Below are 16564 nucleotides of genomic sequence, written 5' to 3'. Positions count from 1 at the left end.
GTGAGGGGCGAAAAGAGAAAGAGTAGTTTCAAACAATAACATTCCAGGACAATAATATATACGTCCTGTAGACCCTTCCCCACCCTATCTAAACCAGTTTCCTGCAGATCCCTAACCTAAATTCACTAAAGTGGCTTGTCCTGATTAGGATGAGGGGATCTCTCAAAAGCACGTAACGTTGATTTCCTTTTTTTTGCATCTGTCTCTTTTCATAAATTATTTTAGTTATCTCAAATATTCATTTACACCGATAATTTTTTTATACTTTTTTTTTTAAATCACCTGGTTAAGGTTTTCGATTTAACATTTTTTGTGAATACAGTGTTTCCACGAAGTTTTACTCTTTTGAAACTGTCACGGGATCTTTTTTGTGACCCCCCTTAGTATTTTGTAGATCTAGGAACGATAATGGCGTGATTTAGTGAGCGAACGATGGTGAATGGGTGCTACGGGTGCAATAAGGGGACAGTTTTTTTGTTTATTCTAGGGAAAGGCGCGTGCATTATGTAGTCTGTAACGTTCGTTTTTCAAATGGTTGCATTGATTTTTACATTGTGAGATTTTTCACAACGTTATAAAACCGGGAACATACTTCCCTGTCTTAAAAAAAAAATAATGATTGTAATTTATATCTAAAACCCTTCTATCTACAATGTTACCGTGTTACCGTACTATAATATTAATGGTTAATGATCCATGAAACTGGGAAAGTCCAATGAGGGTGGTTAAAAACAGCTGACCATAAAAAAGATTACTATGACCTGACCAGGGGGAATCGGGGTAAAGAGAGAAACACCATTGTACGCTGATAATAACTCCCGGTGTGTGTGTGTGTCGGCTGGTTTGGTTGCCTGAACAAGCGCACACAAACCCGCTATCTATCTGATAATAAAAGTTAATTAGTGTGACGGTTTCGTGCGGCATTTAACTGCCGGATTGTTCCAGATTTAAAGGGCCTTTGTGCTCGAGAATTGGGTTTACGTCAGACCCCGACAGTAGAATGGAATGATTTATGAAAAATTATAGGCCCCCAGATATATTTTTTTAATATCTCTAAACCAAAAATACAATAGATCGTCGTTTATTAATACCGATTAAGTTGTGTATTAACAACTTTTTATAATGACGGTGACAATTTATAATATGGTACAAAGTATTAAAGATAAAAGTACCGCAATGAATAATTTATCTACCCACATGACGTGTCATCTCTAAATAACCCAGCGAGAGAGTTGGAGATCTGTAACAGCGATACCTCTCTTTGGTTTCGGCTTACTCAGATTTGAAGAATCCCGCATGTGGGTGCTTAAATCCCTCGCCTAAGTACAACATCAATTTATGGTACGGCTATTGTGTGTGTGTATTACGCACGCACGTCTCGAGATTATGTCAGTGTGCACGAAAAAATGGGCACATTATTCACACCGGTATTGTTGTTGTAGGTGTAGGGGGATTTTTTGCTCACTCAGATACATAACAATGTTAAGCAAAAAAAAAGATTAATCAAGGATGTAGATATTTTTAAGTGCACGCAATCTTAATTAGTTTATAGAGATCTAGGATAATTTCGTTTATTGATATTTTACCAATCTATCACGAGTTGCGCGTATATTGATCATTTATCATGGACCATCTGTCGCGGGCGCGTTATACGTTTGCAATCTGTGCAAGAAAAGCGATTGTATGCAAAACGATGCCGTCGAGGGTCTCGTACGTGGTTGTTTATTGAAAAGGCCAATATTTATTGTAACCGTCGATCCGCGATAGCGAACGCAAAACAGCCGAGTCCTTTCATTTATGACGCGCTGTCAGCTATGTAAGCCTGCGATACCATCAAGTACACTTTGTTATATTTGAACGTATGTACGATAAAGCGCGACATATTTTCTAATATAAAGGGTACTTAATCAAAAAATTGGAAAGAGTATACATAAAATCGATCATAAAGATTATTGTTATACATTAAAAAACACAAAAAAAATGTACTATCTAAACATTCATTTTTATTTCGTTTTTGTTTTAATACTTTTGTTTCATTTTTTCAGGTCTGCTTTCTCAGAATTATCTTTTACTTAATTTCCGTTTTTCAATTTAAATGGAGGAACCAAAAAGTTTTATTGGATTAGTCTGCTGTCTATTTAATGTAAAAAATCTAAAAAAAAATTTTAAAAAGAGAAATATTATCAACAATGATTCACAAAAATCCTGAAAGCCAAGCTAATGTGGAAAGATTTCATTTCACGTTGTTAGAGTACTTGAGATGTATCATGAAATGTATGTTCTATATAACAGTGCAATTAATAGTTCTTTTGTAATGACAGTTTTTGAAGCCTTATTAAGACATGCCATAATAAGAAATCCAATGAATCTATTCTATAACGCTCCAATCTATCAAAATCTTAGAAACATAAGAATAGAAAGCCTATTCTGTGCAAGGATTGAAAGTCGATGAGGAATACAAACCTATAATACTAAAAAACTTAAATACGGTATTGTTTCAGATCCTGCTTGACCACCAACGCCGTCGTAAAAATAATGTTATTGTGCGAACCCGTATTTTTCTTGCAGTTGAGAACCGTTAGAAATTCCATTAGTTGAAAAAATACCAATTAATGTCCTATACAATTCAAGATACCCTACCTCGCAGAAAGTAAAGATAAGTACTTTACCGTGACTTCCACATGCAAAGAATTCTAACATCGAGAACATTTATGTGAAGCCACGAGTCTTGACACAAGCACACAATCAACTTGTGCCTACGTATTGTTGAGATATTCGAAATTCTCTACGTGTACTCACACGAAATGGGATCGATTAAATCGATTCCGAATGCATTTTGTTCCATGCCAACTTTAATGGAGAGTTATCTTAACTCAAATAAGACAGTTTAGAATCAAGAGGATATTCGAATGAAAAAGCTACAATTAAAATCATTGAATGATCCACGGTCTTTAAAATTCACAAGAAGTAGCAAAAATTGAACTTACGCTACTTTGTCAGCTTTATAACTTTTAATTACAACTTTAATAGGAGATTAGGACTGCAGTATTGAAAGAGATGAAGATAACCCTTGACTCCCTGCTAGGTTATAAGATCCACTCAAATCTTGGGTCTACACTAATTTCATGGAGATTTATACAAATCAGTAGTGTTGTTTGCGGTTTGCAGTCTGTCGTCTATCTCGTACTTGCAGCTTTAAGCTAATGTAAATTGAAATTTTAACCTAATTGTTCTCAATATCTTAAATTGGTCCAATGATAAGTTTTTCAAAGTTTATGTTCTGTATTAACCGTATAAATAATTTGTGAGTTTACTTCACCAATATTCAACAAAATGTAAAATATCGTCAAGGGCCATCTGCAGGAGGTTCTAGACACCGCATATTGAGATATAAGCTCATCAACAACAGCAACGCCACCTTTAGTTAAGTTATAAACGGTGTTTATCTCCGCCTTACATTTATCTCCAGTATCTTTATCAATTTTGTCGTCAGAATGTAGAGTTGAAAAAAGTAGGACATTTTTATATTTTCGTGGCACATATGACACCAAAACTTCTGTTTTCAGGAACGCAAACACTACTGTACACTGGTCTCTGTTTTGTATATAAAAAACATGGTGGAATTTCTTTCTTTTTTTTCTTATAGTTCCAACAATTGTCGTTCTTTTGGCTAACAAATCTAAGGCTAAGGAAACTGACGTGAAATAATTGTCCATTGTTATGTTTTTACGAGTAGAAAGCGTCGTAAGTGTAGAGCGACAAATGACGGGTTAAGAATACTCAATCGATCAATCAATCGTAACTACTTCGAATAGTTCCTCGTTGCAAACATTACCTCTTGCTTTTGCGTATAACTCAATGGTTCTTACTACTCAATAATTAATATTTATGAATGGGTATCAATTTCTACCAATTAATCCTTGCAATTAAGAATACCCAACTTCCTATAAATAGTACTAAGCTTTAATTGCTCACAATATCTTGTCAATACTTTCCACTTAATTGATCCGAAAATCTAACAGTTCCCAATAACTATTAAAACTTAAAAACATACTTTTAACCTTTATTTTTTCTAGTAAAATTCTAAATCATTATATTAGAAGAGTAATTTTGAGCCAAGTACCTCGTCGTGGATCATAGACACAAGCACACGTAAGGTGTAATTTAGTCACTTCCTGGACTATTTTAGTAATTATAGGGGTATGCACTTTCAAACACGTATTTTAAACCTTACCAAAGTGTGTAGTTAGCCATAAGTCACAAGAATTTATACCATTTTAAATGTTACCTACGATACACGAACTGTTGTCTGAAATTTTACATGTGAAAATAAAATTCATTTCACTGAATCGTCTTATTTTGATTGCGAATAGTTATTTCGCTTTCGTTTCATTCTCTAATGGAAGTGTCGTGTTATAATTTTACTATTCACGTTATTCTGTCATTCGAGTGGACAATACGTATGGCGAGATGAAATCTGTCGGAATATTTTTCGCTCTCTATAAAATATTACTTTATGGGAATCTTGAAAATTGAAATTGAGAACGTCTCTCAATTAAAATTGAACATCAAAACGGTTTTAGATCTATATAATAAAATCTGCTTTTGGGAAGTTAATATTCCGTCAACTGGCGGGTGTAAAAACTGCTTTTAAACAACATTTACGACCAGTTAAGACATTTTACAGCACTTTGCTAGGAATTTATCTCTGTATATTTGTGTGGGTAGGTTGACTAAAGGTTTTAATAATTCTTGCTTACGTAGACGATGTAAGTAAATGGAAGATTTTACGAAATTATCTCTCTCCTTACTATAGTCGACAACATTAAATATATTGGTATTTAAAACTTTTACGACATTGAAATTACTTAATTAAACCGCTACGGATAAGGCGATGGTGTTGTAAAAGTTTGTAATAAATCGCTTGATTTTCTACGGTTTTTATATAAAAAAGTAAATTCTTTAATTTATAATTACACAAAGATGTGTTTATTAAAGCCATGTTGAAAACAACAAAGAAAATTTATTTAGTAAGAAACACAAATAATTTCGTATGTATGTAGTGATTAAAACACATTGTTAACAAAATTTAATTTGATTTTTTTCTTTCTATGCCTTATCCAAAATCCAATTAATTTCCCCTTTTTCTTCGCGGCACAATTCCGAACGTTTAGGACCCATTAAAAGATAAGCAGCTCCAGGGGAAGGCGTGCACTCGTATTGATTTCTTTATTTCAGTCGGCCCCAATTTAGATCGAACCAAAGATTCGAAAGTCACATTAATTGATTACGCGTGAGTTCCTTCCGTCGCGTTGCTCGGCACCCTCTTGTCCTGCTTTTTCACTCCCCAAGCGACGACGAAAGGATTTCCAATTAACGTGTTTTTTCAAAGTCTCCATCCCTTCTCGACGTTTAAGTTTTGATGAAAAAAAAACTTCAAATTGATGAGAAAATAGAAATTAAAGGACTACGTAAAAAAAACAAGCTAAAATAAGAATGGACGATCAAGTCCAATATTAAATTGTAAAGGATTATTTTAGCCTCACTCCACCATTAGCATGCTGTGAATCATTTCACCTCAAAATAATTGATATTATGACATGACATTTTTAGTTTCTATGTAAATAGTTACTTTATGTATGTATGTCATGTATGTTGTGTTGAATTTTATTTGATTTTATTCCCACATTTTACGATTCTTTTTGTGCCTCCTTTTTCTTTAAATTTGTCTTATATGCTTCGCATTTAAATTTGATACATTTTTTATTGGAAGAATCAAAATTTTTTAAGAAACATGGTAAGAGTATCCGGCATGATTACGTTGCAAAACTACCTTTTATCTCATTTAGCGTGAAGTCATCTCTTGTCATCTTGGGCAAGCTGGTGTCCAAATTGGAAACGCTTGTTGGGAGTTGTACTGTTTAGAACATGGAATTCAACCAGATGGTCAAATGCCCTCCGATAAAACGTGTGGTGGCGGAGACGACAGTTTTAACACTTTTTTCAGCGAAACCGGTGCTGGGAAACACGTCCCCAGAGCTGTTTTCGTCGATTTAGAGCCAACGGTAGTGGATGAAGTGCGAACTGGAACTTATCGACAACTTTTTCACCCAGAACAGTTAATAACGGGCAAAGAAGATGCAGCTAATAATTACGCTCGTGGACATTACACAGTTGGGAAAGAAATTGTTGATTTGGTGTTGGATCGTCTTCGTAAATTGGCAGATCAATGTACAGGATTGCAGGGATTTTTAATTTTTCACTCATTTGGTGGTGGAACAGGAGCCGGCTTTACTTCCCTTTTAATGGAACGTCTTTCTGTTGACTATGGAAAGAAATCTAAATTGGAATTTGCCGTTTATCCGGCTCCTCAAATTGCAACAGCTGTTGTTGAACCGTACAACGCCGTTTTAACTACCCATACTACTTTAGAGCACTCAGATTGTGCTTTTATGGTAGATAATGAAGCTATTTATGATATTTGTCGACGTAACTTGGATATAGAACGTCCAACCTACACCAACTTAAACAGGCTGTTAGCCCAAATTGTTTCTTCAATTACTGCATCTTTAAGGTTCGATGGTGCTCTTAATGTAGATTTGACAGAATTTCAAACCAATTTGGTACCTTATCCACGTATTCATTTTCCTTTAGCTACATACGCCCCTATAGTTTCCGCAGAAAAAGCTTATCACGAACAGTTATCAGTTATCGAAATCACCAACGCATGTTTTGAGCCAGCTAATCAAATGGTTAAATGTGATCCGAGGCATGGAAAATACATGGCATGTTGCGTAATTTACCGCGGAGATGTAGTTCCTAAGGATGTTAACGCCGCCATTGGAACCATTAAGACAAAAAGGACAATTCAATTTGTCGACTGGTGTCCAACTGGATTTAAAGTTGGTATCAATTATCAACCACCAACGGTTGTTCCAGGTGGTGATTTAGCTAAAGTACAACGTGCAGTTTGCATGTTGTCTAATACCACCGCTATTGCTGAAGCATGGGCCCGTTTAGATCATAAATTCGACTTAATGTATGCTAAACGAGCTTTTGTTCATTGGTATGTAGGTGAAGGTATGGAAGAAGGTGAATTTACTGAAGCCCGTGAAGACATGGCAGCGTTGGAGAAAGATTTTGAAGAAGTTGGTATGGATTCGGGTGATGGTGAAGGAGAAGGAGGCGAAGAATATTAATCTTCATGACTTTGCGTTATATTTTGTTTTATTATTTGTAAATCGTATAAAAATTTGTTTATAAATAAATTTTTTTTTATATTGTTGTATTAATATAGATTTATATAAGAATAAGATTAGGTTGTCTGGAGAGAATGAGATGGTCAGAACAAGGCTTAGATAGCTGCCCAAATTATATGAACAAGATGGCATCAATAATTCCAATATCAACTATAAAAACAAGATGGCTTCTAGAACAGGCTAAGACCCACAAAATCATTTAATTGAAATAGGTACTAAATACACAATTTTATTATGTTTTGTAAATTTTATCAATTTATTAGATAGCGGTTAATTATTTTGATACAACTTGACTTATAAATAAAATATATTTAATACTCGAATAGACAAAAAAAATTTAAAAGTAATCATTTTTATTTACACTTTTACATAATAAGTATAAAATAGAAAAAAAATATTTCTTTCTCATTATATAACACTTGATTTTACACTGTTACAATATTCGGAATCGACAGCCCCTTTCACACAAAAAGTCTTAAGCGTATCTTGAATAATTTTCTTTATGTTAGAATTTTCTTCAACGCGTTTTAATTGATTTAAAGCTTCCCCAAAGAAAGCGTGGCACGTTGTTTTAGTTTCCATATGAATCCCTTCTTCATCTACCGTAACCAGACCGTCTGGAAGTTTTTTGAATGATTCGTAGCCAGTTTCAACCATAGTTTCAATTATTTTAAAATCATCTTTATCTTTACTTTCTTTTGGTGGTACGTTTGTAGTATCTTGCACGTTGTATTTGTAATAATTCAAAGAATTTTTGTGTTTGTGATCTTCCGAGTTATCCGTAATATCTGGAAATTTAAAACTAATTCCAGCATTATCCCAAAGTTTTAAAACTCTTGCTGCGAAGTTTAAAGTGTGTTGATTCATATTTTTCCAAGAATCATATAATGGGCTGTATTCGAAAAATTCTTTTTTGGTTGTTTTCGTTAATTTTAGTTGAGGGTATGTTTTGAGAATAGTATTTAGTGATTTTGGTGTTTCTGTTGATGTTGTTTGGGTTGTTTGAGCAAAAAATGGGTTTAACGAAGTATTTATATTTTTATTGCTGGAAAAAATTTTGCTGTATTTCTTCGTTTTTTCTCTAAAAATTTGCAAAAGATTTTTAGCACCAACATTAATGCTTAATTCTTCATTTTTTGAATTCGCCCCATTTAAATCTTTAACATGTCGTTTTGGTCGTTGTTTTGAATTAATTTTTTCTTCGATTTCCGGATATTCCATACAGTCGTCGAATGTGATTAACTCTACATGACATTGATTGAATTTTACTAAAATTTCTTCTAAAATATCCAATTGGTCCTTTTCCCATTTATCTTCGTTATGAACCAAATATATTTTTATGTCTTTATCGTCGTCGAACGATCTTTTTATGCATCTCGGATGTAAATAATGTTCATTTGGTTTCATACTACACGCTAATATCATTAAGAAAAGAAATATAAGCGTTAATGTAAAGATAATCATGGATAAACCACAAGATGAGATGTATCCTGGAAATTGCGTAAAAACGTTCGTTGCACCTGTAATAATCCCTTGGGAACGTGTCCTTTCGAAAAAAACATTTCTTCCTTTCTTTGCACCTTTATTTCCGTCTTCTAAAAATAAAAAAAGTAGTGGATAACGTTCTTCTTGGTTTTCACTTGGTGGTGATTCATTCATTTTTATTTTTGGTAATCAAAAAAAAGTTAAATCATCTGGTTCTTTTTAATTTATATTAAATTCTTCCAATTTTTCTTCTTATTTTTTAGAGTGTGTTAGCTTTTTTAATGAACTGGATAAAATACTTGACGAAATCAAACTGGTAATAACATTTTACGTTCAACTTTGACGTAAATTTGTTGACATTTTTAATATTCTTTGAAAAACAAGCAACATGATTTTATTTGTAAACTTTGAGTTCATTGAAACTGGTCAATACACAACAAGTTTCTTTCTTAAACAGGGCCGAATTAACTTATTTTGGAAATTAAACATTTTCTCTTGATAGAAATAAACCAAATTGTAGAAAAAATAATAAAGTAAATATTGGATGGTCTTCGTAAATTGGCAGATCAATGTACAGGATTGCAAGGATTTTTAATTTTTTGCAAGGATTTTTAATTTTTTGCAAGGATTTTTAATTTGGTGATGGAAAAGGAGCCAGCTTTACTTTCCTTTCAATGGAGCGTCTTTCTGTTGACTATGGAAAAAATCTGAATTGGAATTTGCCGTTTATCCGGCTCCTCAAATTGCAAAAGCTGTTGTTAAACCGTACAACGCTTAAAATTGCGTTTACGGTGTAGCATTTAACTACCCATGCTACTTTAGAACACTCAGATTGTGCCTTCATGCTAGATAATGATGCTATTTATAGTATTTGTCGAAGTAACTTGGATACAGAACGTCCAACCTACAACAACTTAAACAAACTGTTAGCTCAAATTGTTTCTTCAATTACTGCATCTTAGGTTCGATGGTTCTCTTAATGAACACTTGACAGAATTTCAAACCAATTTGGTACCTTATCCACGTATTCATTTTTCTTTAGCAATATACGCCCAAATAATAGGTTTCCGCATTATTAAAACAAAAAGATCAATTCAATTTGTTGACTTGTGTCCAACTGTATTTTGGATTTGTATTATTGAGGATCACATAACTTGATAATAAAAATAATTTTACTAATTGGTATGTATACGTAAGAAAAATATAAAGTAATATCTTATTTTAATAATGGTGCCTTAATTGAGAATTCTATAGGCAATCTAAGTCTTACAAGATCGTTACTAACAACGGGAAGCAGTCAATTGCCTGTAACTAATAGCCGCAATGTATCTATAGCCATCGGACATATACATCGTGAAATCATTATTACTCCATATTAAATTATAATAAACGACCTCATTGTATACGAGTAACGTTAAAAAAAGATTCATTTGCTTCAAGAAATAGATATCCAACGTTTTCCAAATAAATACTTAGAAAGTTACAACGTGCCCAGGTAGGTAACTACTAATTGCATTTCTCAACAAAATGTAAAGTGATTGATTGATGGTTAAGATACCTGAACGGTATTTAATGGCTACCTTCTCTATAATACAATTGTGAGTCGGGTATAAATTGGCGAATTTCTTGTTTGACCTTTCGGACGAAAGCACGATCAGTCCTTACCTGGGGTTTTCTAAAATTTCTTATATTGAATAGGTATTGTTTTACAGTTTTTGAGGTCAGATCCTTTGCCATCGGGACCTCTTAGCATTGAATGGAAACCTAAATGAACCGACGAAAGCAAAATGTCACTGTGCGTGAAATACCGAAGATGCGTATCGGGGACGTGAATCTTAACAAATAATAGCTTTATGGACTATTGTTTCTTTTAATATTAATCTCAACCGTGAATTATTAACAATAGAATTATATAGTTTCATTTTTAAAGATTATTTTTCAATATTTTTTAAAAGCAAATGATTAAAAAAAATTTAATACCCCGAACTAATTAAATATATATTTTAAGAAAAGCTTCAATCATTTTTAATAACTGGTTTAAATTTTACTTTATTGAATTAGTGCTTATTTGTTTGTGTGTATGATAGAATTTTAATTGGGTTAAGATAAGAAATTTTGAAATTTAAGTATAAATGTATGATGTATGAAGATTTATTATGAATGATACGTAACAGTACACATCCGTGCGGATTATACAGGGATCCTTTGTAAATAGGAAAAGGAGGAGATGAAGGAGACGCCTGAATAAACAAGAAGATTATTGGTTTATGGGTCGCATTTTAGATCTTTTACCCTAATCTGTATTTAGCTAAACTTCCTGTAGTATAAAATCAAGCAAATAATAAAAACTTTATTCAATCTTGGTTTATCGAAGTATGTAAAGTCGCTGATTTCAAAGGTATCGGCAGACCGGGTTTATATAAAAAAGATACAAGTGGTTAATAAAACCTATTTGAAAACGTTGGCCATCAGAAGATGACGGCAACGTCGTCCCTCGTCCATATCGACAATTGCTCAATTAAGTCTCCCCCTTGGTTCTCAAAGGCCGTCATCCCAACGTTGCTTTCATATCCCGTCCTTTTATAGTAATTTTTGCACTCGGCCGCCGATCTCTCGGTCCGCCTGGTGTGCCTCTATATATATTACGATTTCCTGCTTTCATAACGCGTCGTTCCAGGGCGGCCATCCTCGTGTAAATAATCAATTCACATCGGGGCCGGGTCCCCCACGGGCACCATCTGCATTAAACTATCATTCAAGCGTCACACTTCGGTACAGGGAATAGTTATTAACTCTGGGTGTTGTATCCGTGGTATAGAGTATAGAGGAGAAGAGTTTTCGTTATGGGTTTGATGTAGACAGTCCGTCACAGACGAGCAGCAAAGTTTGTAATTCCTGGGTCTCACACCGGGGAAGGCATATCAATTACCAACGGAAAGACGACGTCTCTTATAATCCCGTGGAGAAAACGGACGTCGAGAATCAAGTATGGTCGAACTGCGAACGTAGAGGAGACCCGGAGGAAATAGGATGAGGGTCAATGTGCGACAGCTACACATGGTTCTCATTTTATCGTCGACATGTTCAATTACGACGACGACGGACTGAGAACGTTTATTTTTGGGGTGTCGTATATCCGTTTGCAAATATGCAAAGAACCGAAATGGTAATAAAGAATAATATTACGTAGTAAGCGGGGTGGTCATAAAATAATTCGCTACGCTATTATAAGATATTTGCTTATTTAGGGGACAATAAAAATAATTGCCGTCATATAAAATTAATAACCATTTTATATGTTAAATAAAATGTTTGTGGCAAAATTGTTTTTGGGCAATTTACTGCAGATATCTCAAATAATAATATCGATTAAAACACGAAAACGATTGAGAAATAATCTCACTTGATAACAAACAAAATATACACAGTTTTTTGATTGAAAGGTACTTTTTACAACATAATCGCACTATTCCTCATCATTTCAAGAACATGATAAAATCCTTACCGAACCATTAACAATATAACCGCAACGTATACTTAAATCAACACTAAATCCGTCTAAGTACATGACAAGTTCGTAATTTCAGATGTCTCCAGTCTAGACGATACGATTACGATCGATAATATAACGTCGCCCCCCAAACAAACAACTACCTCCGTTTCTCGATAAACGCAGAGCACATTAAATCCACATAAAATAACGCCATGTGCATGTATACATCACAAGGTTTAATAAACAAATTTTTATTAAAAATGGTATCTAAAAAATTAAAAAAGAAGATAAGGATTTAAGTTAAGATTTAAATGGTATAATAAATAATAAAAACAAATTTAAATTGAATAAATTTAAATGATTTAAAATTTATCCATATAGGGTAACATAAAATTGTTACTAAGTAGATAAAGTTAATAACACGTCAATGCTATTTTAAATCTTAATCCTATTTGCATACATTACATAAGCGCAACACGAAGCGGCAGCAGGAACACACGAAAGCAGAGGATGGACTTGGCCGGTTTTGCCTCGATTCAGACCGAACACGCCCTTAGGGACTCATTTTCGCTGGCCGTTAATCTAGATTAACCATTAATCTGTGTACAGGGTACACAGACGGTTTATTATATAAACCTAATCTAATGGATTAACGCAAATCGGCTTAGCTCTCTGTGTTTATAAGGATGCAGAGCTAATTTTCTGGAGTGTGTTCCATATAACCTTGGGTTAAATGGATACGAACGACGATACAAATGAGGACTTGATTATCTTTTAGTGTTACTTTGTTATTTTTTAATCATTATCTTTGAAACATAATTAAATTTTTAATAAAACGTTTTTCTTTTCATAAATAAATTAACTAGGACTTCATTACTAAAAACGATATCAAATAGAAATATTATATCAAAATATTTTTTTAGTAGATTTTAAAAACTTTCTAATCAACACATAATGCAAGAAGGAAGTCGATTAGCAATTCAATTCTATTTTTGAAATTTCCATTTTTACAAAATCAATTCATAAATTTTAATAAATTCAAATTTCACAATCAACGTTACGGAAATGTGAGTATATTTTTTTAAATAAAATATGTATCCACCATGTGAAAGGTTTTAGACATGGCTTGTACGTATTATAACGGTAATATGTTTGTTTACCATCTTAATTATTTAAATTATACCGAAAAAACTTGTTCTTTCATTTTCATCGTTAGTATCTTTAATCAAATCTCTTGAGTCGGATCAATCGTTTATTTTCCTATAACGACATCTTCTGAGCTGTTAAACCAATTTCTAAACCGTCTTGAATAAGTTTCTAAGAAACTTTCTACTCTTTTCAAGGTTTTTTAATAATAGTCGATCACACGTTTTACACATAAAAATCGATTTGTCCTTTTTCAGAAAAGCTTTTTCCTATATTTGTTTAATGCAGTGCTTGATAAAAATGCACTATAAGACTCTGTATGAAACATGTTTACTGACAAGCAATGTAGCTGCAGCAACGGCATCATGATTTTCAACTGGAGTTACGTGAGCTTGAAAAGAAACAGTTTGTGGATAACCAGATATGGTTAAGCACCATTGTTTACATACCAAGTCTGCCAATATTTATGCAGATCGATTTATGCGATATGATGCCGACTTTACAAAACCTTGATGTAAGCATGATACAGATGTAAAGTGGATTTGATAGGGGCTCACTTCATCTATCAATTTACAATGGTCCTTTAATGACTTCTAAGTCTCGATACAGATATTAAGAACTGTATGGAGATTTTATGTAATCTTAAAGGATTCTTGTATTAGTTTGTAGTGAAGTTTTGAAAGAGTTTGGGTTGCGTTGGCATGGAATAGTTTGAGTTGGGTTGGGCTTAATGGAGTTTTGAAAGAGGTTGGCTCTGTACAGAGTTGACTTCAATAGAAACAAAGTTAATACTTTATGCATCAAATAAAGTCTCTATCCTATAGAAATTGCAATTGTATATTTCCACTTCATAGGAAATAGCCTTCATACAAACTTGATGGAGACTTCTTGCAGGTACGATAAAGATGTGAAGTCCTGACAGATATTTGGTCAATTCTTTGTGCAAACTTGATGGAGATTTTACTTAATAAGAATATGTTGGAAACTATATAGATTTATACAAATTGCTTCTATGAAGACTTGGTGGAGTCTTCATGCAAGCATTATAAGGAATTAAAGGAGACGTAATCAAGCAATCATCTATCAAGTAAGAATATGGTATTTGATGCGGTCTCCTATATCTTGCTGCAGGTTTAAGCCGATATATAGACATCATCATATGACGATGAGTTTAAGAATCCTATACACATATCATGCGGCTTGGGACATCTTTGATGAAGTCTTGACTTGATATTTTCATGACTTAACATTAACACTTTATGGATTTATATGACTTTTAGCTAGATGCATTAAACGTTTGATAAAGTACGGAAGTGGAAACAGAAATTTGGGGTTATTTTTCATGGAGTAGGTCCACTAAGACTCATTGATAGAATATTGCATTAAATTGGCAATGGCAATTTCAAGAGGACAACGTTCCAAAACACACGGCACGATTTGTGAAAAAAGTGTTAATTTATAAACATTGGACTGTTTTAGATTGGCCTTCCAAAGGTCCAAAATTGAATCAGAAAAAAAGTACTAAATGTTGCTACTCCTTTTTCAATTTATAATCTCAGAATTTCGTCTAGACGTACTCTAGTGAAGGCTTTCGCCATAGCAACACAGCAGATATAAAGGGGTTTGTTAAATTCTATTGACTGACTTCTTTTCGTTGTTCGATAATAAATAAAGCGACTGTTGTTCACGTATTTTTTATAAATTGTTATTGCTCTTCTCAAATTTTTCTTTCAGAACGCTTGTAAATAATTTCATTGTTGTGCTGAGAATGGCTACACTTCTATAGTTTTTTGGGCAGGTCTTTTGTCCCCTTTTGAGAGTAGGTATTGTATGCTTCTGTGCCAAAAGCTCATTAAGTATATTGTCCACTCCCGCTGCTTTTTCTTTCTTTAATTTTCCCACTTTTTCTTGAAGCTCTTCTTCATTGATAGTTACTTTCTGTGTTATTTCATATTCTTTTATTGTAGCTATTTCTTCAGTACTATATAATTGCTGGAAATATCTCCCATGTTTCTGACGAGAACCCTTTTGTTTTTGAAGTAATTTTTTTTATGCCTGTTACGTCTGTTTTTGACAAAAGCTAACACCAATTCTTCAGAGTAAATTTAAGCTCTTTTTAGTATATGAGACATTGACTCTAAGTAATGATAGAGACTAAGTAGGACTCAGCAATTTCACTTCGATGTAATTAAAGTTATAAATAATGATTTGTTTGAAATGATTCAATATTCTTTTTGACCTCCCATAACAATATTCATATACGCAATAACATGAGACGTAACAGGATATTTTTACGAGTACCGAGCATTTTACATTAAGAGTTCCATACATCGTTAAGTGTAGGTACTTGTTAGTGAATAGGTTGTGCACGCGTTTCGTACCGAAAGTCAATTCCAAAGGCCTTCAGTTATTGCTGCTTCTACGCGAACGTACTTCGCTCGCGTATATAAATTTTAATGGCATTTAGAAACTCCACGTCCGCTTCGCATTCTATAGCAAACGACGATATTTGCATGCGACAATGACACGGTCTTATACAATGGGCGTCGTGTTTAGGCATTTTCGGGCTGTATTCGGAACGTTCCCAAAACTTCGTGTATAATACCAGAGAAGATATTCAGCACGAGGGGCTGACGCAAAACGTTTAAAATTCCGGTTGGTTGCAAAAACGAACGCTGAATAAATCAGCATTTTCATTACTATTTTGTTAGAATGCCGACGTAGATGCGCGACGCCTTTCGCAAATTGAGCTAAAATAAAACTCTGACAAAACAGTTTCAATGCATGACGTAAATTTACATTACCAAGAAACTATTTTTAATTATCAAAAACAAAATCATTTTCTAGAAGTATTTTTATTTAGATTGGCTTCAATTTCAATTCTATTCAAGTCCAAATATTTCGAGAACAATCCCATTTTACGATTATTGCAAAACATTTCTTATATAAAACACGCACTATATATGCATCTAAAGATTCTGAAGACATCTACAACAAGCATACAAATAGATTTTTTATTCAACCTTGCCCCCGTTACGAATTTTTTTTCCTTTTATAACTCCCTCGATATTAAAGAAGTTTCTATCCTCGCTCTACCTTAATCCTTCCGTTCCAACGAGTTTATTGTTCTTGGACAATGCAAAGACAAACGGAAGCTAACGCGAAACTCTCCTCCCCTCTC

The 16564-nt window shown here is 33.6% G+C and overlaps 2 protein-coding genes and 1 pseudogene across 2 annotated transcripts; 2 read left to right on the top strand and 1 right to left on the bottom strand.

The window, feature by feature from the left end:
- The first annotated feature begins 5636 nt into the window (after nucleotides 1-5636).
- On the top strand, nucleotides 5637-7278 carry LOC111422896 (tubulin alpha-1 chain-like). The gene is made up of 2 exons (XM_023056159.2): nucleotides 5637-5797; nucleotides 5850-7278. Exons 1-2 carry the CDS (start codon nucleotides 5795-5797, stop codon nucleotides 7197-7199), a joined length of 1353 nt encoding a protein of 450 aa, XP_022911927.1. The 5' UTR covers nucleotides 5637-5794; the 3' UTR covers nucleotides 7200-7278.
- Nucleotides 7279-7595: 317 nt separating this feature from the next.
- LOC139430787 (uncharacterized) lies at nucleotides 7596-9087 on the bottom strand. The gene has a single exon (XM_071198076.1). The coding sequence runs from the start codon at nucleotides 8916-8918 to the stop codon at nucleotides 7668-7670; it is 1251 nt and encodes a 416-aa protein (XP_071054177.1). The 5' UTR covers nucleotides 8919-9087; the 3' UTR covers nucleotides 7596-7667.
- Nucleotides 9088-9132: 45 nt separating this feature from the next.
- Nucleotides 9133-9902, top strand: LOC111422879 (tubulin alpha chain-like; annotated as a pseudogene).
- The last annotated feature ends 6662 nt before the right edge of the window (nucleotides 9903-16564 follow it).

Source organism: Onthophagus taurus, chromosome 7, assembly GCF_036711975.1.
Source record: "Onthophagus taurus isolate NC chromosome 7, IU_Otau_3.0, whole genome shotgun sequence".
Lineage (NCBI taxonomy): Eukaryota > Metazoa > Arthropoda > Insecta > Coleoptera > Scarabaeidae > Onthophagus > Onthophagus taurus.
Note: the sequence above shows the minus strand (reverse complement) of the source record. Positions and strands in the feature narration are given on the sequence as shown.

Excerpts from the sequence above, each read along its gene's own strand:
- LOC139430787 (XM_071198076.1), bottom strand. The coding sequence starts at position 8,918 with ATGAATGAATCACCACCAAGTGAAAACCAAGAAGAACGTTATCCACTA.